This window comes from Podarcis cretensis, assembly GCF_951804945.1.
Source record: "Podarcis cretensis genome assembly, chromosome: 6".
Taxonomy (NCBI): Eukaryota; Metazoa; Chordata; class Lepidosauria; order Squamata; family Lacertidae; genus Podarcis; species Podarcis cretensis.
This window is the reverse complement of record NC_137175.1, coordinates 50,027,121-50,051,894: the sequence shown is the minus strand read 5'-3', so window position 1 is coordinate 50,051,894 and position 24,774 is coordinate 50,027,121. Positions and strand designations below refer to the sequence as shown.

At 44.3% G+C, this 24,774-nt stretch overlaps 1 protein-coding gene across 2 annotated transcripts; it reads left to right on the top strand.

The window, feature by feature from the left end:
* The first annotated feature begins 491 nt into the window (after nucleotides 1–491).
* EPS8L3 (EPS8 signaling adaptor L3) lies at nucleotides 492–24,710 on the top strand. 2 transcript variants are annotated; one of them, XM_079980358.1, is made up of 20 exons: nucleotides 492–642; nucleotides 2,757–2,814; nucleotides 3,835–3,899; nucleotides 5,024–5,088; nucleotides 6,610–6,768; nucleotides 7,146–7,295; nucleotides 8,120–8,196; nucleotides 8,642–8,829; nucleotides 10,873–10,964; nucleotides 12,048–12,165; nucleotides 14,834–14,898; nucleotides 16,341–16,415; nucleotides 16,916–17,064; nucleotides 17,488–17,596; nucleotides 17,824–17,858; nucleotides 18,376–18,469; nucleotides 20,297–20,419; nucleotides 21,417–21,502; nucleotides 22,943–23,075; nucleotides 24,214–24,710. In XM_079980358.1, the coding sequence occupies exons 2-19, from the start codon at nucleotides 2,774–2,776 to the stop codon at nucleotides 23,073–23,075; spliced, it is 1,824 nt and encodes a 607-aa protein (XP_079836484.1). In that variant the 5' UTR covers nucleotides 492–642; nucleotides 2,757–2,773; the 3' UTR covers nucleotides 24,214–24,710. The 2 variants fall into 2 exon arrangements, with proteins under 2 accessions (XP_079836484.1, XP_079836485.1); XM_079980359.1 differs by lacking the exons at nucleotides 492–642; nucleotides 2,757–2,814; nucleotides 3,835–3,899 and adding an exon at nucleotides 4,406–4,424.
* The last annotated feature ends 64 nt before the right edge of the window (nucleotides 24,711–24,774 follow it).

Below are 24,774 nucleotides of genomic sequence, written 5' to 3'. Positions count from 1 at the left end.
AGTTTTTGAGAAATGTTTGCAATTTTTTGGTTTTTGAGCTCCCCATAAACTTTTGGAGGCTTTCGGTCCTCCCCTGGGGAATGTTTTGCAAATGGACCACTGTTTCAAAACAAATAGGAAATGGGTGTGGCCCTCCCTGGGAGAGGGAAGGAGCCCTAGTCCCATAAGACTGTCTTAACCAACCTGGCATCCTCCAGACGTTTCTGACTATGTCAGTGTTCTCTCTCCTAAGTAAGGACTGTTCTGGCACAAGCAGAGTTGGTTGTGGTTTGAGGGGGTCTATGAACAGGAGGTATGACACTGAAATGGCTGCAGTGTAGGAGATGTATACGGCAGTGGCGGCAGCATCAACAGTACTGAATGGGATGGATTGCTTCTTTCTGTACACAAGAGACCAAAGAGCACAAGGTGTAGCCTCTGCGTCACAAGCAGTCAAGCCCTGATGGATATGAATTGCTCTCCGCCTTTCAGACCTTAACTCTGTTTGTTTGTTTCTTTCACAGAGGGGGCAAAGTCTAAACTCGAAGCTATGTATCCAACCCAGTCGACTCCTTCCCTGCTCGGCTTTCAGGTGCTGTGCGCAGCAGAGGGGGGCCTTGCGCTTGTTCTACAGTAGGAGCTATCGCTGCAGCAACTGAGAAGGTGAGTTGCTTCACCATTTCCTAGACGCTCGCTGATGGTACTCAGATTTCCCTGTCCTTCTACTTTCTCATACTTCCAGGTACAGCTAATCCCAGTTCCAGGGAGTGTTTGTCACGGTGTCTAAAGGGAAGGGAGGAATAGAGGGACTTTCCATTCAGTGGAAGGGATGTTCCGAAGCTGAAATTTGCACGAAAGTGGGGTTTAAAATAATCTATCCATGTATCAACAAGAACTGCTTGTGCTTTTGTCTTTCATACAAAGGGAATGGCCACATCCCCTTCTCCAGCTCAACCCCACATATGGGAGAGACTGTAGCACAGTGGTAGTGTGCTCAGCATGCAAAAAGTCTGAGGTTTAATCCCTGTTCTCTCTAGTTAGAAGGATCAGCTTGAAGGGGGCAAGGGGAAATCCTCAGATCTTCAAGAACTGCTGCCAGTTACTGGAGACAAATGAACAAACAAACTGGCCTGGTAGGAGGAAGCTTCCTGTTGTCCTCGTACAAATCTTTCTGGCTGGAAATACCCTAAATATAATTGATTCCTGGTGTCCTGACATCCCAGCAATTTGGAATATGGAGATGGAACAAACTGCTTGGCTCTTAAGAGCACCCATAGCTACTAAAGGCCACTATTGTGTAGATGGAAACATAAGACTCAGCCATAAAATATTATTGATCATTAGGCAAATTTCAGGAGAGGTAACTATGGCCTAGTTCCCATGGCACAGTAAGCTAAACTATGGCTTGGCATGAATGTGTAAGTAGGTGTGCAAGCTCTGGGAGAGGAGATTGTGGTTGCTTTGCTATTTATTGGCCTTTTCCTTTTTGTGCTGAGCTAAGCCATAATTTGGCTGAGGGTGTCATTTGAACCCGGGCTCACCACTTAGCTCTCCCAGGCAAACCATGAGCTGTAAACTATTAGCCTGGACTTGGACAACACACTAAGCCCGAACGATGGCTTAGTTCAGTGTGGCACAGCAGCAAAACAACTGGGTTGAAGCAAAATAGGCTGCAACCTGCTCTCAAGGAAACTGAAACACTTCCACATTTGATGTGGTGTGTCATGTGAAGCAAGCCGCTCTTAGTTACACCACACAGAAAATAAGGAGGATTTGTGGCACCAAGTTTTGGTCGGCTGCATGAAGTTTTATCCCAGCTGGTTTATGTGTATGTGTGCATATGTATATTTGTAATCACACAGAGAGAGGTCAAGTGTGGGGGCATAAGCAGAAAGTCCAAAGGGCTGTGAAATGCTCAATTTACAATGAGTGACATTTCCATGCGAAGCTCAACTGTGCAAGGTAAACATAATTAATGGACTTGGTGACTAATAAGGATGGGCACATCTGTCAGTTTCATTCTGGTTTCTTATTTTTCCAGTCTAAAGTTCAGTTCTCCACATTTTAACATCAGCATGTGAATTTATTTATTTATTTATTTTAAAAGGGTTTTCATGAAAATTCACCAGCATCTTTAAAAAATAAAAAATAAAATTCACCAGCATCTTAGTGTGATTTTCTCCTAATGTACACTTTTTTGCAAAGCAAATATCCCTACAGTTATGCATTTATGTATATTAGTTCACTAATAAGTGCGTGTGTATGCACACTTTACTCTGGTATATGCCTTTTTATACACATTCTTTGGCTGCATTGCAAAATTCAGAGAAGTGTGAATTCCACAGGGTGGTTGTGTTTCAGTCCTTGTATTATTTCAGAGAGTGCAAATTAAGGAATATTTAAGTGTGAACTGAATAAAAATTCTCCACCATCCCTAGTGCCTAAGGATGATGTGGAATATGCAGTATAAAAGGAAGCAGTACTGAGGACCATCTGATGGTGTTCAGGTTGTTGTTTTTTCTTTCCCTTCTTTTCTTCCTTCTTCTATTTTGGATTTTTGCTAGTTCTCTTTCTTTTTATCCTTAGCTGTATTTCAGCCTCTGAATAGATTTGAGTGGGCAGCTAGATGTACAGAAGTTCACAATTTGATCCAAAGTCTTTAATAGAGAGAAACTTACCATATCCCACCACTTCTTTCATGCACACCTGAAATATTGATTAGATAGACATGAGTGTTGGGCATCTGTCTGTAGATATAATTGATGTATAATCCACAGGATCAAAAGTCAGGAAGATGGCAGATCTCTTTCACCATAGGAATGACATTTCTTACAAGTAAGTTTATGCATATCTTTCATACCATTTGATACCACTGGAGGACTCTGCTTGCCACAACCAACTGTTCTTCACGTTATATTCATTCTTGCATGTGGACAAGAGTCTTTCTTCATCAGGAAGAATTTGATTCTGAAAACGTTAGACCTTTTATGTTCCTTCTTTGGAAGTTGCCAAGTTCTAATTAGGATTCGGTGGTTTGCAAATACAAAATACTACATAGTTCCCATGGCAGTATTAAAATATGCCTCTTTTCAGCCTTGTTGCTAGTTAAGGTTTGTTTGCTTTTTTGTTTATTACTCGTATATCCCACCTTTCTTCCAAGCAACTTGAGGTTTAGCCTTGCAGCATCTTTGTGAGATGGGTTAGGTTGAGAGATGGCAACTGTCCCAAGGCCACCCAGTGAGCTTCTTGGCTGAGTGGGGATTTGAGCTTTGTTAACTGAGTTCCTGCTATCAGGATCCCCTGAAGGCTCATTGAGATGGATGCTGCAGCATCCCTACTTGTGGGGAGATGCCATCAGTACCCAGTTTTGACTCCATGTAGTAGTGATGAAGGGACGTGAGTGGCGCTGTGGGTTAAACCACAGAGCCTAGGACTTGCCGATCAGAAGGTCGGCGGTTCAAATCCCCGTGATGGGGTGAGCTCCCATTGCTCGGTCCCTGCTCCTGCCAACCTAGCAGTTCGAAAGCACGTCAACGTGCAAGTAGATAAATAGGTACTGCTCTGGCAGGAAGGTAAATGGCGTTTCTGTGCGCTGCTCTGGTTTGCCAGAAGCGGCTTAGTCATGCTGGCCACATGACCCGGAAGCTGTACGCCGGCTCCCTCGGCCAATAAAGCGAGATGAGCGCCGCAACCCCAGAGTCGGTCACGACTGGACTTAATGGTCAGGGGCCCTTTTACCTTTACTTAGTAGTGATGAAGGGTGAGGGAATTTAAGGCACGTAAGGTGGATATATTTAGACATTTTAAAACCTAGGGGACATTTCAACCCCTTGTGTCTTTTTGCTTCCTCCACAGTGAAACTGAGAGCAGCTTCAACAAAGCCAACAGCATGACCAGGCCAAGTGGCAAGTCCATTTACCGTAAGAACAGCCTGTTCTTTTCTCCTGCATTCAACATCTCCAGTCTTAATAAGTCTGAATCCCCATCCGAGAGCTCTCAGGGTTTCTTTGTTCATTTTTATTATTTGCTGCAAAGTCTCATATTGGGGGGGGGGAGAGAGAGATAATCAAATTGTAGATGCCACCTGCGTCCTCTCCTATTTCTGTCACAGCAGTATTAGAACACTTTTTACCTCAGGGAATGGCCTTAGAGTAATATAGTTGCCACTTTCCTTTATGATTTCACTTCCCCTCCTCAGACAGCAGTGAGATCAGCCGTCCCTCACAAACAAGCTAGTTAGAAGGGTGGAGAGCTCCCCCCCCCCGCCCACCCTCCTGCTTGTCAATAAAAAATAAGAAATTCTCCCTAGTTGCACAGTTAATCATTTGACATTGGAGCCATATTAATAGAAGCCACACATCCATTCTAATCACACAGCAATGAAGCCATAGGGCTGTAGTAGACCACATGGTGAAGCAGAGATGATTACCTAACCTCCTAAGCAGGTAAATCACGTCACTGCTGTTTACCAGGAGGGATGAGGTAGTGGGGAGGGTGATGTAAAGCAAGCCCAAGGATTACCTAGGAAGTAAGGTCTCATAACATCTTCCTGCCTAAGGCAAAGGTGAGGATGGTGCAAAAGTAAACTGGACTGGCAGTTGGATTTTCTTTTGGTATTGGCAATAGGATTGTGTCTGTCACTGCACCTCAGGCCAGTGTGGTGGCAGGCAGTGTGGCACACACAATTCTGCCCTCCAACTAATGGGTACAGCTAGGGATCTGGATGCTGCTTCCCCACAACGTCTGCTGCCTAAGGCAGTTGCCACACTCTGCCTAATAATAGGGACGGCCCTTCTCCAACTTATGCACCTGCTTGCAACTCATTGGCCACACAAGAAACTCCTGCCAAGCTGTCTTCCTTATGAATCGTTGGAGCCAAAGCTATTTGACCATTCTGAATTCCCTGATATTTGTACAAGAGGTTGTACAAACCTCATACAGAGGTTTGGATTCATATATTTAAGTGAGGATTCCCTTGCATCTCGGGATACTGAAGTTGATTTCTTCATACTGTGTCTCCTCTCTCTCCCTCTTGCTCTCACAGACCAGCGGAAGGAATATACTGAAAGTATGATAAAGCACCAACATGAATTCCAGCACCGGGTGGAGGTAGGAAAAGCTTGGGGAAGACATTTATTCTGTCCAGTCATGGTGGAAGAATGAACTGGTCCCACACAGTGGTGCCAGTTCCTACACTTGGTGGTGCCACACAATTCCCATCATTTTGCTAACCTGCTGGTGGCCTCATACTCTCTCCTACAGGAGATCCCATGTGGCTCGCCCATTCCCTGGCTTTCATCTCCTACATGTGTTCAAAGGAACATGTTTGGTGAAGGGAGCAGGATCACAGCATCATGCACCATCCCCAATCTAGACACATTCATTTGAATGTGTTCAAAGAACACCTACATGAATAAGGCTTTCTCCACAGAAATGGGGAACCGCTCCACTGTATGTGCAGAGGCTCTCATCATTCATTCAGATGAATGTGGATCAGGCAGGGACACAACATGTCAATTGTGATCCCACTTGCTCCCTCACTCAAGGCTGAGCCATGGGCAGAGGAGCCAAGAGCTGTGGGGGAAGCAAGTAGCCAGGAGCGCATTAGAGCTCAGGAAATCCTTATTGTTCAAGGACAGCTTTTATACTCCTTCCTGCCCAGGAAGATTCAATGGGAAGCTTGAGTGGGTGGAGCCAGTCCAGGACCAGAAGGTTTTCCACCAAGAAGATTGCCACCAGCAGGTCCATAAATCACCACAGGACAATCCAGTAAAATCATCACACAAATGATCCATGAGTTCCTGACTGCTGTGCACAGGGCTTTGTATACCAGAAGGAGCTCAGGCCCTAGACTCTCAGATCTGAAGTTACCCTGAGGTCCAGCACTAGAAGACTATACTTGCTACACAATTTCAAAATACTTAGCTGATAAATCATCTGCTTTTTGATCATCCAGTTAATCAATTAAATAAATTTAAATATATTTGTATACCACTGAAACCTCATTTTGGGATTTTCTGAGATAGTAGGAGGAATGAGCATCTTTAATATTTTCTTTTATTCCTTTTTGCAGTAACATAAACATAAAGGTAAAGGGACCCCTGACTATTAGGTCCAGTCATGACCGACTCTGGGGTTGCGGCACTCATCTCGCTTTATTGGCCGAGGGAGCCGGCGTACAGCTTCCGGGTCATGTGGCCAGCATGACTAAGCCGCTTCTGGTGAACCAGAGCAGCACACGGAAACGCCATTTACCTTCCCGCTGGAGCGGTTCCTATTTATCTACTTGCACTTTGATGTGCTTTCGAACTGCTAGGTTGGCAGGAGCAGGGACCAAGGAACAGGAGTATGCAGTAACATACTAGGACCAAATTATCATTAGAAATAAACACACTACTCAGTTATTTATAGTTTGCCCCTGCAGATAAGCATTTCCTCCACCAATGTTCAACTAAAGCTTTCAGCTTATAGCCCTTATAATTTCACTGAAAGGCTAGAGTCTTAATGCACCACAGCACAGAAGACCATTCTATGCAATACTTCCTGGTCCCTTCCATGGAAACTGTTTATGTAGGGGTGGAGTGTCCTGATTACCTGCTGCAACAATTAAACTATGGCTTCTATTCCCAGCACCTTCTTACCTGCAATGTTGATGGCAAGGAAATTAGCAATGTAGAGAACTGTATTAACCGACTCAAGATGATGGATGCCCAAGGTCAGGTGTGGGGACAAGACATGCTTTTGCAGGTGAAGGATAACAGATTGTTGCTGACTGACATTGAGGCAGAGGTAAGCAGAGCTGCTTTATCTTATTGTGCACACCATGTAATGTCAGCGGGGGACAAGTTGTGCTAAGTAACTGAGTCCACATCTTGTTTGGAAGCGACCAGACCTCTTATTTATACATTTATACTGTGCATTTATTCATAAAACATTTATATACTGCCTTTCACACCAGCTAAAGATATACACATGATATTACCATCCAAAATGATTAAAAGTCAAGCTGGTCTCAGCAGATCATCCTCACTGTGTCACCGGTTGGCTTGTAGTGCTCCCCACCCCATCCTTCAGACCTGGAAGATTGTGATAGGATTGATTGCCAGGGAATCCCCAATGGCCTGCTCTGTTGCTGACTGTACACTGATTTCTTTCTTTGCTTACAGGAAGAGCTGGATAGTTACCCCCTGGAATATATCCAGGAATGTGCCTGTGTCCTGGACAGCTGCATCTACAACTCCATCTTGGCCATCACGGTGAAAGAAATGAGACCATCCAGGACTAGCATCATGCTGTTTCAGTGCGAGCAGATTGGAGTGAGCAACTTCAGGGCCCAGAGGAAGGAAGAGACCTGGGCGGGGAGGGGGGTTATAACAACCTGTATGTTCCATGAAATGCAAGATTGCATTTACTCTGTCTTTTTAGATAGTCATGGTGGGGCCATGGCACATGGGGAACTTTCCCCTTGAACCATAATCCTGATTCACACCCACCCAGCTGCTATTTAGTAGTTTGTTTTATTCTCCTGTGGCAAATAGCAGCTGGGGTGGGGAGGGATTCTGCCAGGATCATGGGGCAAGAGCAAAAATCTCTCATTGTGCTCCTGATTCTCATTGCCTCCCTTTGTTGTGATTTAAAACACAATCATTGCAGTCACACATTAACATGTGTAGTTTGACCTTTATCCATGTGTCTGTCTGCAAGATGGATGGAAAGAAAGAAAGAAAGAAAGAAAGAAAGAAAGAAAGAAAGAAAGAAAGAAAGAGGGAGGGAGGGAGGGAGGGAGGGAGGGAGGGAGAATCTGAGAGTAAGAACTGTGTTGTATAAGTTCCCTGTACTCACTACAACTTAGATCACTCAAGTATGTGTCCTCCATCCTGCACTACCATGAGCTAAGAGGAGTTCCATAATCTGATGACAGATTTCCTCCCAAGGGTATAGGGAACTCATTACTGCTGCTATTGCCATAGAAATTGAGAGTGATTTCTATTCCCTGTGCACCACAGTAATAGCAGCAGTTCCAGCTCAGAGCATGCCTGAAGCTGAGATTAGAGGAAGATATTTTCAGGGGAACTTTGATAGATGCTGGTGAATGGTTGTAAAAAGTGATAAGACTTGCGGTGCTTTTACTTTCCTCCAGGCTGAGCTGCTGAAAACCAAAGTGGAGAAGGCCGTTGAGGAGTTGAGAGACGAACAGCAGAATCACAACTTGCTCAGGTAGTGAGAGATTTAGAGGCCTGCAGTATGGACAGCCAAACCTTTCTTTCTCCAGAAGCCTGCTAGATTTTAACTTGTGCATAATCATTATCAATGCAGAACTCCTCAGCCCAGAGAGACTTCTCCCCCAAGTCAACGTAAGATATATCCCAGCCATAGAGAAATGTATTATTTCTACCGGCCACCTGGAACCCAATCATACTGAGTTGTTAGGCTGTGAATCTCCACCTCACTTGTCTGTTAAGCATGTGGCATCTCTCTCTCTCCCATGTTCACAAGCTTTTTCTCACACTTTTTGGTGATTTCTAGTTATCCAAATTCTCCCAGGCAGATTCCACCAGTGCTCTTCCAGTTCCTTTAGGTTCAAATTCCGTGCTGAATTTTCCAAGGTTTTCCTTCATTCTTGCTTTCCTAAGAATGTACTTATTCTCAATTATCTTATCAGGAGCAACCTGGAGAATATGTTGTACCAGCAGAGCAGATCATCACATACCGACAAATCCCCACTGATCTCCCAAGAAAGAAGACCAGCAGGGCCAATGGAGCTGAACCATACGCCTTCCCCAGCACAGCAGCCTTGGCAGAGGCAGCAGCAACATCCTTGGAGAGCTGGCCCAGTCCCTGTGGACTATGGTAATGATGACGTTACAGTCTCTCTTGCAACACACAGCAGCATTTCTAGCTCCCACTCTCATAATGCATCAGGAAGCGGTCAGAGGAGACATTGTATCTCCAAAGCAAGAATAAATGCCTATGGGATGTATCCAAAGTAGCACTGCATAACGTGTCTCTTTAGTGCAAGGACTTCCACTCCTCCACCTGCATCCCCCTAAATCTGTTCTAGGGATTCACCCAACCCTCTAAAGCAGATTTTGGGGAGGGTGGAGGTGAGCACAAGCAAACGCTTTTACGACATGGGCCTATAACAGTACCATTGTACTGTTCAGAGTATTAACTTATGTTCTGTATGTGTGGTTTGGGAGCTGCACAGTCAGGGAAAAAACAATGCTGTCCAGGGTTGTAAAGACTGTGGAGAGAATAATTGGATGCACTCTTCCTACCTTGGATCAAATCTACGCTTCCAGGTGTCATAAGAAAGCTGCAGAGATAGTGCGCACCCAGGAAATGATCTCTTTCAGCTTCTGCCTTCTGGAAGAAGGTACAGGGTTATTAAGACTAGGAGTAGCCGCCTGACAAACAGTTTCTATCTGTTATGTACTGAGTCGAATAGGATCCAAACTGCAGCAGTCTGATTGGTCCTAGAACAATAGGATCCAAAAGGCAGCAGTCTGATTGGTCCTAGAACAATAGGATTCAGAATGCAGCAATCTGATTGGTCCTAGAACAATGCAGCAGTATGATTGGTTGGCAAGAACCACCCAATCATGCTCCAGATTGAAGTGAATCCACAACCTGATTGGCTTACAGTAGAATTCCGGAATTAGCCAATCATGTGCAGCCCATTGTGTAAATAATGTATATAAAGCAGATACTTGAGGGGACATTCATTCCTCCTCACCACTATGAGCTGAATAAAGAGCATGAAATCACTTTGCGACTCTGAGTATATTTCACTATCCAAATGTGATTTTGGTTTTAAACGCAGTGTAAGGTAGTCTCTATGGGAGTATATTGTATTTAATTATGGGGTATCACAGTTTTTAGGGGGCTAAACAGGCTGGGATAGCTGGGATAGCAGGCTTGTTGTTTTGAATGTCTGATGTAGATTTTTTTCAATTTCGTTGCTCTGTATGAGACAATGACAATAAAGATTATTGTATTGTATCGTATCATTGTATTGTATAAGGCTGGATCCTCCAGCAGCACTGTTTACACAGATAGGCAGGTGATTGACATAAAGCTGCTACACAACTGGACTGGTTGCACACTTGGTTGAAAGAGTATCCTATCTGTCTCCTTCAGATAGGCCAGTTGGCCCCACCACCTAAAGTCTCAATCAGCTGTGCCATTGCTTAGGATGTGTATCCTACTTTGCAGAAGATAGCTCTCTGTTTGAAGAGCTGTGAGAAGGCTCTATTTAAAGGGCTATCCTCTATTTAAAGGGCCACTTCAAGCCCAGTTTAAAGTTAAAGAAGCATAAGAAGGAAGAGTAGGGGGTCTTGTCGTTGCCTATCAACAGTTAGTACCTGAACAGCAGAGTGAGCAGGTCACCTGGTCCCAGCCTTCCCCACTATAGTGAGATGTATTTTATTTCTGTATAAATTAATTTTAGTAATTATTTCAAACGTTGCAGCTCCTACGTATAAACTGCCACATGCAAATTTTCTGCGAGTTGCGTGTCTTCGTTGTCAGTGGTGCATTTCATCTCTTTTGGCAATGTGTTAAATGGTTGCACTGTTTCCTGATGTGGTATGTCTTGCTTCACTGCGAGAAGCGAAGTTACAGGGAACTAGGCAGAGGGCCTTCTCGGTAGTGGCGCCCGCCCTGTGGAATGCCCTCCCATCAGATGTCAAGGAAATAAACAACTATCTTACTTTTAGAAGACATCTGAAGGCAGCCCTGATTAGGGAAGTTTTTAATGACTGATGTTTTAATGTATTTTTAATATTTTGTTGGAAGCTGCCCACTGTGGCTGGGGAAACCCAGCCAGATGGGCAGGGTATAAATAATAAATTATTGTTATTATTATTGATCTTGGGACTCTGATTGTTGCAGAATCAGAACAGCCACTTCCCCAGCAGCAGAAATATGAGTCAATGTATGAAGACCCTGGGCCTCCAATGATGCAGGACATAGACAGAGATGCTGTAAGTACTTTCCTGGATACCACATCCTGCAGGCCCCAACTCAACCTCTTTCCCTGTTGTATTTCTAGAGGGTAGGAACCTCAAGCACTGATAACAGGGAGGATTATTTGATTAAGCAGGGCGGGAAAGCTGTGTTGTCTCGGAGCTTGATCGGACAGAGGGAGAGGGGCATCTCTTGGCTGTGAGACCTGGAAGACCAGCTCCCTGCCTTGGAGGCCTTTTTCCACCTGGTCTGGGAGGGGAGGGCTCAGGCTGACTCCAGCTACAAAAGCTGAGGCTGCTAAACAGACTTTTGGGCTGGGGCATTGTTTAGGGGTTTTTGTTTTTGCTATTATTGAGATGATGTGAGAGAGAGAGAGAGAGAGAGAGAGAGAGAGAGAGAGAGAGAGATTTGTATCTTTATCTTAAATCTTAATGTGTTTAATGTGGAACCTTTTCAATTTGGCTGTGTGCTTTTTGAGGTTTTATTTATTGTTCATGACTACTTTTGTTATCTTTGTAATTAAGTATTTTTTAATATTGTAATCCACATTGAGCATGGCTTTAACTATGGAAAGGCAACATACAAATAAAATAATGAATGAATGGTGTGATATGAATGCTTATTGGCTAGAGACATGAGTTGGGCTACTTTGAAGAACAGTGTGCAGTCAAGAAGTACTTCTGCTGAGCAGATATTGACAGATAGCTCTAAAATTGGTTTGGAGGATAGAAGGGAGTCAGGAAGATGGGCAGTTAGGAGCCAACCCTACAAACATTAACGGATTCCTATAACCCTATAACCCTTGGTCCAGGAGTAATTTGTGATAGCCAAATGTACAACTAATTTACCTGCTCTTTTGTCTGAGACTTTTCTCCCAGACCTGAGCTGAAGAACAAACAAAGTAAAAATGACAGATAATCAGCCATAATCAGTATAAAACAAAGTCTCCTATGATGGCTGTGAGAATTTGAACTACTGGTGGTTCCTTGAGCAACAGCTTTCGATGCAGTGTCTGATTTATTTATTTATTTATTTATTTATTTATTTATTTATTTATTTATTTATTTATTTATTTATTTTTGTTTCTTTGCTGGCCGCAGGAGATCCTGAACCATGTCTTGGATGACATTGAAACGTTTGTAGGGAAAGTACAGGAGACCAGTAGATCCCAGAATGACAAGAAGAAGAAGAAGTCAAAAAAGAATAAAGGCAAAGAGGGTAAATAAGAATGGCAAAGAGGCCACCATGAGGTTCTGAAAGTGGGCTGACCCCAAGCATTTTTCTGCCTTAAGCAGATCAATAAATGACAATGCCTGCCTTGGTGTGCATCAACCTTGGGTCCCTCACATGTTGTTGAACTACAATTCCCATCAACTGTCATGGATGACAGAAGTTGTAGTCCAAGAACATCCAGGAGCCCAGGGTTGAAGAACAGTACCCTACCCTAACACCAGGCCAAGGTACGTAATGCTGAAGTGATGTCAAGATCCTGTGGTACTTGAGACAGATAATCTCATGGGCTTTTCTCCCCCTCCTTGACAGTAACAGTACAATAAGAAGACATAGACAATGTATTTACATAGAAAAATCGACAGGACCACAGTCAATAGTAGGGAAAAGGCACCTATGTCAGCCACTGTGGCATCACTCAAAAAAATAAGCTCAAAGCCCCTCTCCACTGTTCAGAATGGTTTGGGCATCAAATCCTGGCATTCAATGAAATATGAGCATGTTTAAGGGAGGAGGGACTTTTGTAGGAGAGGCCAGCCAGCGCAAACAGGAACTGAGCAGGAAAAGCAAGCAGTATCTTATGCGTTGCAGATTGTTGACGGTATATTTATTGCGGGTTTTTGCAGTCACTGTTGGAGGTATTACCAGGTACACTGGCACCTCTAGGTGCTGGATTGGAGGGTCACGGGTTCACGATTCATGGCACAGAAGCCGTTCTTGATGGTGTCCACCAGGGATGGCTTGTGCACTTTGGATCAGGGTGTCTGCTAGGACAGGGGAAATTTCCAAGCAGCTGCTGTAGCTGGCCAAGGCCTGTGGAGGATTAGCCTTGGCAGCTGTGTTGAGCCATAAGCCAGTTGCTTGGTTACGTTCTGTCTTATCTACACTTTCAACTTAATGAAGAGGCTGTGAGCTAGTGAGTGGGTGGCTTCTTTGTATCCGATGCACTCAGGATGGTGAGATAGAGATTGGATTCCAAGTAATTCATTCATGGGGACATTTCATGTCCTTGCAGTAATATGAACATTCTAAGCAGATTTGATCGCTTATTTGCTATCTCCTTATCTGCCCTTAGCGCTCCTTTGACAGCTGAAGGTTGAACCATGACTCACTGTTTTCCTACTTCAGATATAACATTGGTCTTTAATATTCTATTTTATTTTATTTTGGCCCCTTTTTGTTGAGAAATAACTGGGGAAGTCAGTTAATCCTGAAGTCCCACGTGTGTAGGGAACGGCAAAAGAAAAATGGCTGAATTACTGAATAAAAAAAAATGGGGGGGGGGGCTTGACTCACTCTTTAGCCAAAACACCAAAACAGCCCTCAGCAGAGTTTAAAACAGCATTTTCAAAGCAGGGGAAACATACTGTAGGTTGTTAGACCTTTAAATGTCCAAGTATTAAGCATTCTCCCCTGCCTCTACCCCTCTCAGAGTGAAGAGACCACAAGCTTTAGTAAGTTTAAATGTTTTACTTATAGCAATCACAGGTCTCTCTCATGCATTGTTCAATGCTACAGCAGAAACAACACTGGCAAGGTATATTTGTTTGCAAAATACAGAAGTGAGTCTCAAACACGCAGTCTGAGTCTGGAGCCCCAGCCTCAGAAATGTGCTTTGCTTGCATGGTTCAGAGAGAGGGGAACAGGAAACAAACCATACTTCCTCCCTCCCCTTGCCTAGAAATTTACAGCTCTGTGTTCTTTAACCCCTTTCTTACTGACAATTATGCACAGTTACGATTAGCTGCATAAAATCTCCCACACTTTCCCCATGCCTCTCCTAAAATTAGCTCTTTTTCAGGAGCTATTTTTAAGACAGGCCCAAACTCACAGCTACCAGATGTACCTACCAAACATACATAGTTCCATAAGCCAACTTGACAATGAAATATCTGTCCTTGGTGAATTCGTATTGAGAGCTTCTGGGAGCAATGGAAACTCTTGCAATAAATGTGGCACTGGTTGAATTTTCAGTGTAAAACAAGCCTGTGCAAAGATGTGGGGTGAGTGGGCGAGTGTCAGACGAAAGGAATAAAAGGGTTTGTCTTTTATTAGGCAAACTACCTGCACTGTGCTTGAAAACCTCAATGACTAGGACAGGGCTAGGAATCCTGTGGCCCTCCAGATGCTGCAAGACTACAGCTCCCATAGTCACACACTATTTGCCACCTTATCTGAGGGGAGATAGGAGCCAAACAACATCTGGAGAAATACAAGTTCCCCAACTATGGATTGGAAGGACAGTAAGGCAGTGATCTTTACTTATGCTGTGCTGACCACCATAGCTGTCAACTTTCCCCTTTTCTTGCAATGAATCCTATTCGGAATAAGGGAATTTCCCTTAAAAAGGGGAAAACGTTGACAGCTATGCTGACCACACCCACAGCTAGCAAAGCCAGTCTCTTGGATTTAAACTGACTTTGTCCCATTGAGGCTATCTGGATCAAACCAGCTTCTGTTCATGTTACCCGCCAATTGTTTTGGCGTATCTGGATTGTAAATAGGGATTGAAAGCTGTGTGCATGTGTTCATGCTATGAACCAGCCCATAAATTAAGAGCCTAGATAAACAAAGGCTTCTACATGAGTAACACTGCCTGTAACACCTGTTTGTTTTTGGTTGAGCTGACTGACTGATTCTTTCTCTGGATCTGCAGCAATGCCTCCGGAGCCTGAGTTCAAGAACTGTTTCCAGAACATCAAATACAGCTTCATTTTGCTGGTAGGTCAGTGTGCAGCCTGCACAAACTTGGCAAGGAAATTCTCCAGCATGAGCAGGGCTGGCCGCATTTCTGAAGAGAGAGGCATCTCCCCTGCCTGAAGGCCTGGCCTCCCAAGTGCGGAGCAACTAGGGCAGATGCACAAAGAGCCCTATTGTGTCCTGCTGCAGCCATTCATTGCACATGGAGAGGCTCACGGTGGATTTGTTTTGGAGATATCTTGACCCACCAGAGCAGGATAAGGAATATATGGATAGGAGAAGATGGGGAATAGGGATGTGAACCAGTACAGAGATGGATGAAGGATCAAATAGTATCCATTGATTATATTTTGAACCTGCTTTCCAGATGGGAAAAAAACCCTTTTCCCAAAGCAATTAAAATTCAATACATAATGCTGCTGGCAGGCATTCTCCATAAAAGACACAGGTCCTCCCTGTGAGCCACAGTCTAAGGGACAAACCAGATGACATGCCATTTTTACAATTAGCAAGTGCAATTAGGAACAGTGTTTTTCAAAAGAAAGGGCAAGCCTGATCCTAACAATGTTTTTCTTCATTTTCTCTCTTAGCTGCCCAAGCTTCAGTTCCTAACAGGAGACTGGTTGGGCACTAACTCTTTTTTCTCTACCGACTTTTCTCATCCAACTTGTCCCTTTTCCCAGGGGGGAAGGGGAAGAGATGTGAGGGAAGAGGGAATGACATATAGCAGAACACCATGTGTAGTTTCAGTCTTAAAGGCAAGACATAGAGGGAAAGGGAAGTGGAGAGGAAAGATAGAGAAGGGAGAGGATATTTGACAGTGCCAGGAAAAAAGGGGATGAGTTGCTTACGGGCAGCAGGCCCAAGTCATTTTGCTGCCTGAGGCAAAGGACAAGGTGGCACCTCCCCCATTCCATGTACAGAAGCCAACCAGATTGACAGCAGTTGAACCTTACTTCCACACTGGCAATCGGACAGCACCTGAGGGAAGCAGGTTAGCTTAGGTAGCACATGACGATGCACACAGCTATGTTGACTCCTGCCACCCTATTTGCAGCTGCCACCTGAGGCAGCCACCTCATTCTGTCCCACAGTAGACAATCTTTGGTAGCAGGCATCAACATCCAGTTGAAGGAGGCCAGACTGATCTCCCCTTGCTGGTGGTAGCACTGGGCAGATATGGTGCCGCTACCCAGTGTTTCATGGTCCTCAGGCCATTGATTGGGAAGGGGAAGAGTGCCACTCCCTAGTCTCTGCCACCACAGAGCAACTGAAAGTTGAAACAGTGTTTTTTGCTGACGGGTGGGGAAGCAAGCTTTCTGCAGCTGCATGCATTAAAATTAATGGTCCTAACTTAGTCATGTGCATTTTGATAGGTCTGCTCTGAGAAACAGTTAGTTAAATGCCACCCAGAGAAATATATTAACAGTGTAAATATTAGCTTGCCTTCCCCCCCCCCCCAGGCAAAACTTGAACATACAATGCAGCAACCAAGCGCTCCTGAGATGGTTCAGCTCATCTTTTCCACTTTGAAAATTGTGAGTATTCTAGCCAGGAACAGACTCCTGGAGGCCTCTGGTGGTAATCTACTCTCCCCCATTATTATTAAAGATATTATTTGCCATATCAGTGTGTGCTACTGAAACTCTGATATGGATTTTCCTGTGCCATAATAATTAGATTTCATAGTGCTTGGATTAAGGACTCCATGCATTTTACTCCTAACCTGCTCCTGATTTGTTGGTGACCTTGATGTCCCCCCAAGCATTATTATATATATCTCACTTTCTGCATGAAACGGGACAATCACCAAATGATACCTGTGAAGAAAATTCCTAAAACCTTGAGATCCCTAGAAGGAGGCAATAGAGAGATGAATAGTACTACCTTTGGTCCTTTCTGTGTGTCAGTCTTTGGGCACAACAAAGGGTTCTTATAAGCTTATGTTCAGAAGAAGCCTTCCTGGAGACCTGACCACACTGGGCAGGGACAAAGAGACTGTCAGGCTCCATGAATCTCATATGCTGTTGCGTTGCAGGTTTTGTCCAATTGTCCTTGGACCAACTTGGCCTCTACGGTGTCCTCACCTTTGCTGATTCCTGCAGCAATTGACTTGCTAAGGCGCTCGTTGGATTCCAAAGACCAGCTTATTTGGAAGAATTTGGGAGATGCTTGGAATCTAAGCAGGTACGGATAAAGCCCACAAAGTAGATAGCATGTGCAAACCAGCATGCCATTTGAACTTAATGATAGGCATTAGTGAGTACATTCCAGTGACATATCTCACTGTAGCAGGAACCTGGCCAGAGGCATCTGCCAGGCCACTGCTGGAAGCAGACAACTGGTCTTTTGGCCTAGCAAGACTCTATGTTCTTCATTTGCAGCTGCACTATGTCTTTTGTTGACCCTAGCTCTGAGTCACACCTTGAAAGGGTGTAAAAGTACAAGTAACTCTGCCACGCAAGTGAATTTCCAGCAGGAAGTCTGAAGAAAAGGTCATGGACTTAATATCCTGCATTGCGAGAAACATCTGTGGCTCCACATCTGTAACAGGATGCACCTTCTCATTTTGGAAGGCCCTTCATTACAAGTTCTCTTCTTCCCCCATAGGGCAGAACATCCAGAGGGACCATCCATCCCCAGCTACCAGCCCACGGTCTTGAGTGGATGGGTGCCGCCGATGCCCACTCGGAGGCAGAGCTCTGCTGATTTCGATAAGGTGAATCTCTCCTTTAAAAGCACATGAAAAGCAGAAGTAGACCTTGCAACCTGTAGCACAGAAACACAAGGGGGAACTGTGTGTTTCCCTGGTAACTAGCGCTGACAAAGGATAACATCATTCTGCTACTGTCTCTGCACATGAATTTAATGAGCAAGTGCAGTGGCTTTGACTCAGAATAAGCTTTTAAAATATCCAATACATTTCTTGTGTTTTCCTCCACACAGGTCCGCACAGAAAGCCGGAGTAGCTTCTCAAGCAGGTATGTTCTCTTACTGGCTCTAGCATGTGACATTGTTGTTGTTGTTTAGTCGTGTCTGATTCTTCGTGACCCCATGGACCAGAGCATGCCAGGCACTCCTGTCTTCCACTGCCTCCCGCAGTTTGGTCAAACTCATGCTGGTAGCTTCGAGAACACTGTCCAACCATCTAGTCCTCTGTCGTCCCCTTCTCCTTGTGCCCTCAATCTTTCCCAACACCAGGGTCTTTTCCAGGGAGTCTTCTCTTTTCATGAGGTGACCAAAGTACTAGGAGATAAAGTTTAGGGTTGTGGACATGTGCAAATCCCATTGAACCCAACAGCAAAACAGCACATAGAAAAAATTGTGTTTGTCTCAGGAGTCGATATCCTCACAATTCTGAGTCCCCTTGATTATCCCTACACAGAAATTAATCAGAAAATGATTCTATCAGCCATGTATATGCCTGTATGTGAATATGTACACATTATTCTAGTCCTAAAGCAGGCCTCTCATTTTCCATTCTCCTGCTCTCATCAGGGCATCTAATGCTCCCCAGCTTATGCAAGCCATATGTGACTTCCATGCAAGAAACCCCAGGGAGCTCACATTAATGAAAGGAGATCTCCTAGAGGTAAGACAGAAGTTCCTTACCCTTCAGCAAACTAACCTTCTGGTAAAAACAGCACTTTTAATAATAATAATTTATTATACCCCACCTATCTGGCTGGGTTTCCCCAGCCACTCTGGGTGGCTTCCAACAAAATATTAAAATACAATAGTCTATTAAACATTAAAAGCTTCCCTAAACAGGGCTGCCTTCAGATGTCTTCTATAAGTCTGGTAGTTGTTTTTCTCTTTGACATCTGGTGGGAGGGCATTCCACATGGTGGGTGCCACTACCAAGAAGGCCCTCTGCCTGGTTCTCTGTAACTTGGCTTCTCGCAGTGAGGGAACCACCAAAAGGCCTTTGGCACTAGACCTCAGTGTCCAGGCAGAATGATGGGGGTGGAGACGCTCCTTCAGGTATACTGGAACAAGGCCATTTAGGGCTTTAAAGGTCAGCACCAACACTTTGAATTGTGCTCAGAAACATACTGGGAGCCAATGTAGATCTTTCAAGACCGGTGTTATGTGGTCTCGGCAGCTGCTCCCAGTCACCAGTCTAGCTGCTGCATTCTGGAATAGTTGTAGTTTCCAGGTCACCGTCAAAGGTAGCCCCACATAGAACGAGTTGCAGTAGTCCAAGCGAGAGATAACTAGAGCGTGCACCACTCTGGCAAGACAGTCTGTGGGCAGGTAGGGTCTCAGCCTGCGTACCAGGTGGAGCCGATAAACAGCTACCCTGGACACAGAATTGACCTGTGCCTCCATTGACAGCTATTCCTTCTGCATAAGCTCAGCAAGCCTCCTGCCCTGCTGCTTAATTGCACCCATGTGCACTCCAAATGATTGCAGCCCAATCATGACTCAGGCAGGTCAGGAAGGGGGGCGGAACCAGATCAATGGGAATAGGGTAATAATTCCCATTATCAAGCAGTGTTGCATGAGCTTATTAGAAAGAAAAGACACACTAAGGGTTAAAGACTTTGAACATTAATCTTTGTCAATAAATCGCTCTTGCTGTAGATGGACTCTGGAGCTGGAAGCTAATCAGTAGACAATAGAACCTCTCTCACCCAAAGAGAGAAGTCTCTCCAACCTTTTCTTAATATCTCTGATGATTCACTGTTCCAACTAGCTCATTCCATTTCTGCTTCACTGATAATTTTTGCTTAATGCAACCTTTGCCAATGCCATGCTCTCCAAATATTTTGGACTTCAACTCCCAAGAGCTCCAGCCAGTGTGACCTTGGAGATGGGAACTGTAGTCCAAAGTAACTGCAGTGCTTTTCAAGTTCCATCAGTGCAACAGACTTTCTCCCTCCTCTAGTGAGGGAGAAGATTACATTGCAGGAATCACTGTACTGATGGGACATGGGACTTGGTGCTATGTTGGATTCCACCCTTGGAGATCACCAGCTTGCTAAAACCTGGTTTACTATCCTGCATTATGGAACTTGAAAGTTAAGTGGGTAGCCCTTGGCTTGTACTAACTTCACTGATATCTCCTTTCTCGTGGTTACATTCCACCCTCACTATAACTCAAAGGCAGGACAGTGGTACCTCGGTTTAAGAACAGCCCTGTTTACGAACTATTCAGTTTACAAACTCTGCAAAACCGGAAGTAATGTCTTGGTTTGTGAACTTTACCTTGGTCTAAAAACAGAATCCGAACGGTGGAAGGGCAAGGTGGCGGGAGGCCTTGTTAGGAAAAGCGTGCCTCAGTTTAAGAACAGTTTCGGTTTAAGAACGGACTTCTGGAACGGATTAAGTTCGTAAACCGAGGTGCCACTGCACAAGTATTTCATTTTAATCAGTTGCAGTGTTTTGAAGTAATCACACGTTCTCCTTTGTTTAGGTTTTGGATCAACGGAAAAAATGGTGGCTTGCTAGAAATGCTGCAGGAGAGACAGGCTATATCCCTAACAATATCCTGGAGCCTATGGAACAGAAGACACCTAATGGGAACAACGCAGAGCAAGTAGGTACTATTCTTTATTGTACTGGATGGCATTGCAGTGGCACAGAGATATGGAGCTATGAGTTTGTAAAATACATCTACTCTGCACAGTCTTTGAGCATATCTATGTCTGCCCTTCAAAAGAGGCAACGCAATGCATGACCAGAAACCTAGAAAGTGCTCCAGAGGAAATTTAGGTAGCTCTGCAAACACTGCTGGGAGCCAGCTGTGCATGGGACTCCCTCTGCTTCATTTCTCTCCTCACCCCCACCCCCGGTTCAATATAGAGACATAGGCTTTTTCTCCCCCCCCCCTTTTCACAGAAGCGGATGAAATTTGCAAGCATACCAATCCTCTATGGTGGCTAAAGCTTGCCAATTTACAGACTAAGAAATTCACAAGTGTTTGTACTGAAAAGCTCTGAAATGTGATTTACTGTTGTTGTTGTTTTAAGGAACCATCTACAGCTTTTTTTAAAAAAAAAAGTTCTGGGCAAAATTTGATGAAATTTGCAGACAAGCTTGCCTATTCTAAATCCTGCCAGATTTCAAAGGGCAGCTGCAGTGGTTTTCCAAGAAAAGCAGCTATTAGAAGCAGGGGTGGGGTAACTCCAGCCCACCAGGCCTCCCCAGTTGGGCCCCTGATGCCATTTCAGGCAAGCTATATCCACCTGCTCCACAGCCGACACCTGTGCATCAGGTAAAAGCAGAACTTGGCCAAAGAGGGCCAAGCACCCAACAACCACCTGCAGCCCTATGCTCAGTGCTGGGAAAGTGCTGGGTGGCGATGGATTTCAGTCAGGACCATGGCAGAGAAAAAGCCTTTAATCTGCCCTCCCCCAACATCAGCTTTTTGTTTTTTTTAAAGCAACTATGCAAAATCATATCTAGTTTGGTTCTGAGAGCTAAAAGAAAGAAAAAGTAAGTACCCAAAATTTCAGCCACTCAGCTGTTCAAGATGTAAGCCTTTAGTTGGAGGCAATCATTGTTCTCTATTAAATATCTTTCTCTGCATTAAGGTTTCAAGAGACTTCCTTGATCTCCGGCCCAGTTCTTCACCAGCAGAAGTCACAGTTTGGCTCAGGATGAAAGGCTTTTCCAAGATGTAGGTGCTGCATTAATAACTGACCCAAGAAAGCTTATCCCTAACAAATAACTCGGCCCCACATCCTTTCCTAGGTGCTGTGTTTCTGATACATAGCTTAGCAGACTGCCTGCAAAGATAATAAACTTTCAATTTAGACTTAAAAGGCATGAAGATCAACAAAGCCCAATAGCACAGCGGCACTATTATCATGGTCTGGGGCCAGTTTCAGAAATTATCTGGTTATTTCTCCATTGAAAAACAATGGAATAGTAGGGAGTGCCACTCTTGTATACCTTATCACGAGGATGGTGTGTGCTGAGCATTTAAAAAAATCCAAACTCTGTATAAAGATGACTCAAATGGAAAGCTCAGAAATAATGAAATGTGATTTGATTATCTTGCACAGTATGTTCTACAACCAAAGAACATGGAGGTTTTTGCAAAGTTCAGGGAGAACAGGAGAAGGGAAGGTTGTGAATATAAGAGATGGTCCATAGGGCTAAAAAGATTTGTGCCATGGAGTGAAATTCTTCCCAGCTGTAAGCCCTGTTCTGCCTCCCTCTAGCTTCAGAGATTTCACCGAAAGACTACTATAGACAAAAATGTGATTTTAAATGAAGAGGATCTCAGTGCTGAGTTCTGTATGAAATATCCAGTTCTAGGTTTGCTAAGCCATACAGAACCAAAAGTGACCTAGAGGCTCAAGCGATGGGATTGGATGTAAAAGAGCCAGGTTCAAATTCTCAGTTACCCATTTAAGGAAGTTGCTGTCTCTCAGCCTTACCTATCTCACATAATTGTTTTTTCACACAGAATGATAAACTAATATAGGCTAGATTTTTGAAAATAAAGTGGGCTAAAAACTGCTTGGTCAGCTAGCACTGTATTTGTGGCAAAGTCTACCTTCTGCCTGGCACAGGCTTGAGGAAGAGGTGGTGCTGTGGTCTAAACCACTGAGTCTCTTGGGCTTGCTGGTCGAAAGGTCAGCAGTTTGAATCCCTGCAACAGAGTAAGCTCCTGTTGCTTTGTCCCAGCTCCTGCCAACCTAGCAGTTCGAAAGCACACCAGTGCAAGTAGATAAATAGGTACTGCTATGGCAGGAAGGTAAACAGGGTTTCCGTGCACTCTGGTTTCTGTCACGGTGTTGGTTTGCACCAGAAGCGGTATAGTCATGCTGGCCACATGACCCAGAAAGCTGTCTGTGGACAAACACTGGCTCCCTCGGCCTGAAAACGAGATGAGCACCGCAACCCCATAGTCGCCTTTGACTGGACTTAACAGTCCAGGAGTCCTTTACCTTTTACCTTTTACCTTTTACCTTTTACCTTTTACTGTGCTCTTCTCTTTGGGAATGTCTCAAGCCTGTACCATCTTTTACCACCTTGCTTTGATGCTATCTCACTCACTCACACACGCACACACATGTACACTTTCCCTTCTTACTTCATCTTTCAACAGTACGGTGAAGGCCCTTGGAGTCCTTGATGGAAACCAGATTCTGTCTCTGAGCAGAGAGGAGCTGAAAGCAGTTTGCCCGGAAGAAGGAGGAAGAGTGTTTCTCATGCTTTCAACCATTAAATCAGCACTGTAGGTAAGACGCCCTCCAACAGAACACTCATCTGTCTTGGGGCAAGAGGTATGCTATAGAGTGGCCTCTTCCCAGGCCACACACCCCTCAGGCTGCTTTGCACCCTCCTTGAGTGTTTTTGTCTGGCTGGAATAGTCCTTGGATTGTGGTGATGCCTCTCACTTGCCTGGACAGAGGATACAGAGATATGTGTGGGTGCATGTAAAAACCTCTCAACCTTTATGGTCAGAGTCTGTTTTCACTGTTAAGAGCCATGTCTGTTTCTCTACCCACTTTTGCCTCTGGCCAGCTCACCATTTTTATGTAGTCACCAGACAGTTTCTCATGACGGAATCTGGCCTTCGGGCTGAAAGCCAGTCCCTTCTCCTCATGTAGGCAATATTTGACTGGATACAATGCCACAATGCCATTGTGTTCTTGCACAGGCTACGTAGTTTCCCATTGCTTTAGTTTCTCCCTGGTGGAGATGAATGTAGGCATAGGACCCAACTCCTAGGGGCCAAGGTCCCTTTGCCCCCCCATAAAATATTTGAGGGGGCTGTCCCCCCAAAGTTGAGAGGCATTGCCATTCAAATGGTGTGTGAGCAGTGTGTCTCTTGATCGATTACGCAAGGCCTCCCAATATTTTATTCAAGTTGGCACCTGAATATAGGAACACCGTGGGTGCTTAATTCAGGGAGATATACCCAAGTAGAACACAGGGGTTTTCTACTTGTGTATGTTCCTATACAGGGATTTCCTTAATTCAGGGGGATAGCATATGCATAGCTTGTTGCATTCCTGCACCAGCTTCTCTCTCTTCAAGCCCCACAGAAAGCTAACAAAGAGACCAGTGACCCACTCCTATGCACTAAATGTGTCAGTTTTAGGATTGTCTCACTTTTAAGACTGGGGGTGGGAAACCTTTTTGGCTCCAGGGACCAGATCATCATCAAGCCCCATCATCTAGTACAGAGTTTATGGAGAAGCGCTTGGGGGAAAGTCACTGTTATCAAGCTCAACAATTATGAAGCTGCTAGAAGGATAAAGTAAGCAATTCTGAAATATAACCTCAAAGCTTCTTAGAGGTTTGTAACTGTGGTAAATGTAATGATTAGAGTTTATCCAGCATCAATTCCTCTCTCCTTGCTTCTCTTGACAGGATGATCCACCAGAGCAGCCATCTTTAACCACTACATAATTATCATAATAGGAACGTGTTAATGATTTTCCATTTGCTTTTCAAGAAGGTGAAGTGTTTTCCTCTGCAGCTGTGTGCATACAAAAAGTTGTAAATAGTGGGGCTGTAATGCCATAAAATAAGAGGTATTGTCAATGCAATTACTGTGTGAATTTCAAAATATATGCAAGATAAGGAGTAGGACAAATTAGCACAGCAGTACGTTAGTGTAGCAAGTTTAGGAAGGCTGTGTTATGACCAACTAAACATTCTTGATTTAGTCTCCCAGAAAAAGAATCAAACTTTTCTTAAGTTAGAGCTATGTCCGAGTGTCCCAATACCATTTTTGACGGGAAAACATGAACTTTCAAGATGAGTGGAGGAGCTCACTGCAAGAATTGAATGTTTTCCAACTAGTTCCTAAATGTTTCCATTTGTGTCAAACTACCCAATAAATTTTAATCTTTAATGTGTCACAACTGCTTGTGTTTTTGCTGTATAGCAAGTAATGTAACTACTGGTCCAGAACCTTCTCAAAAATAT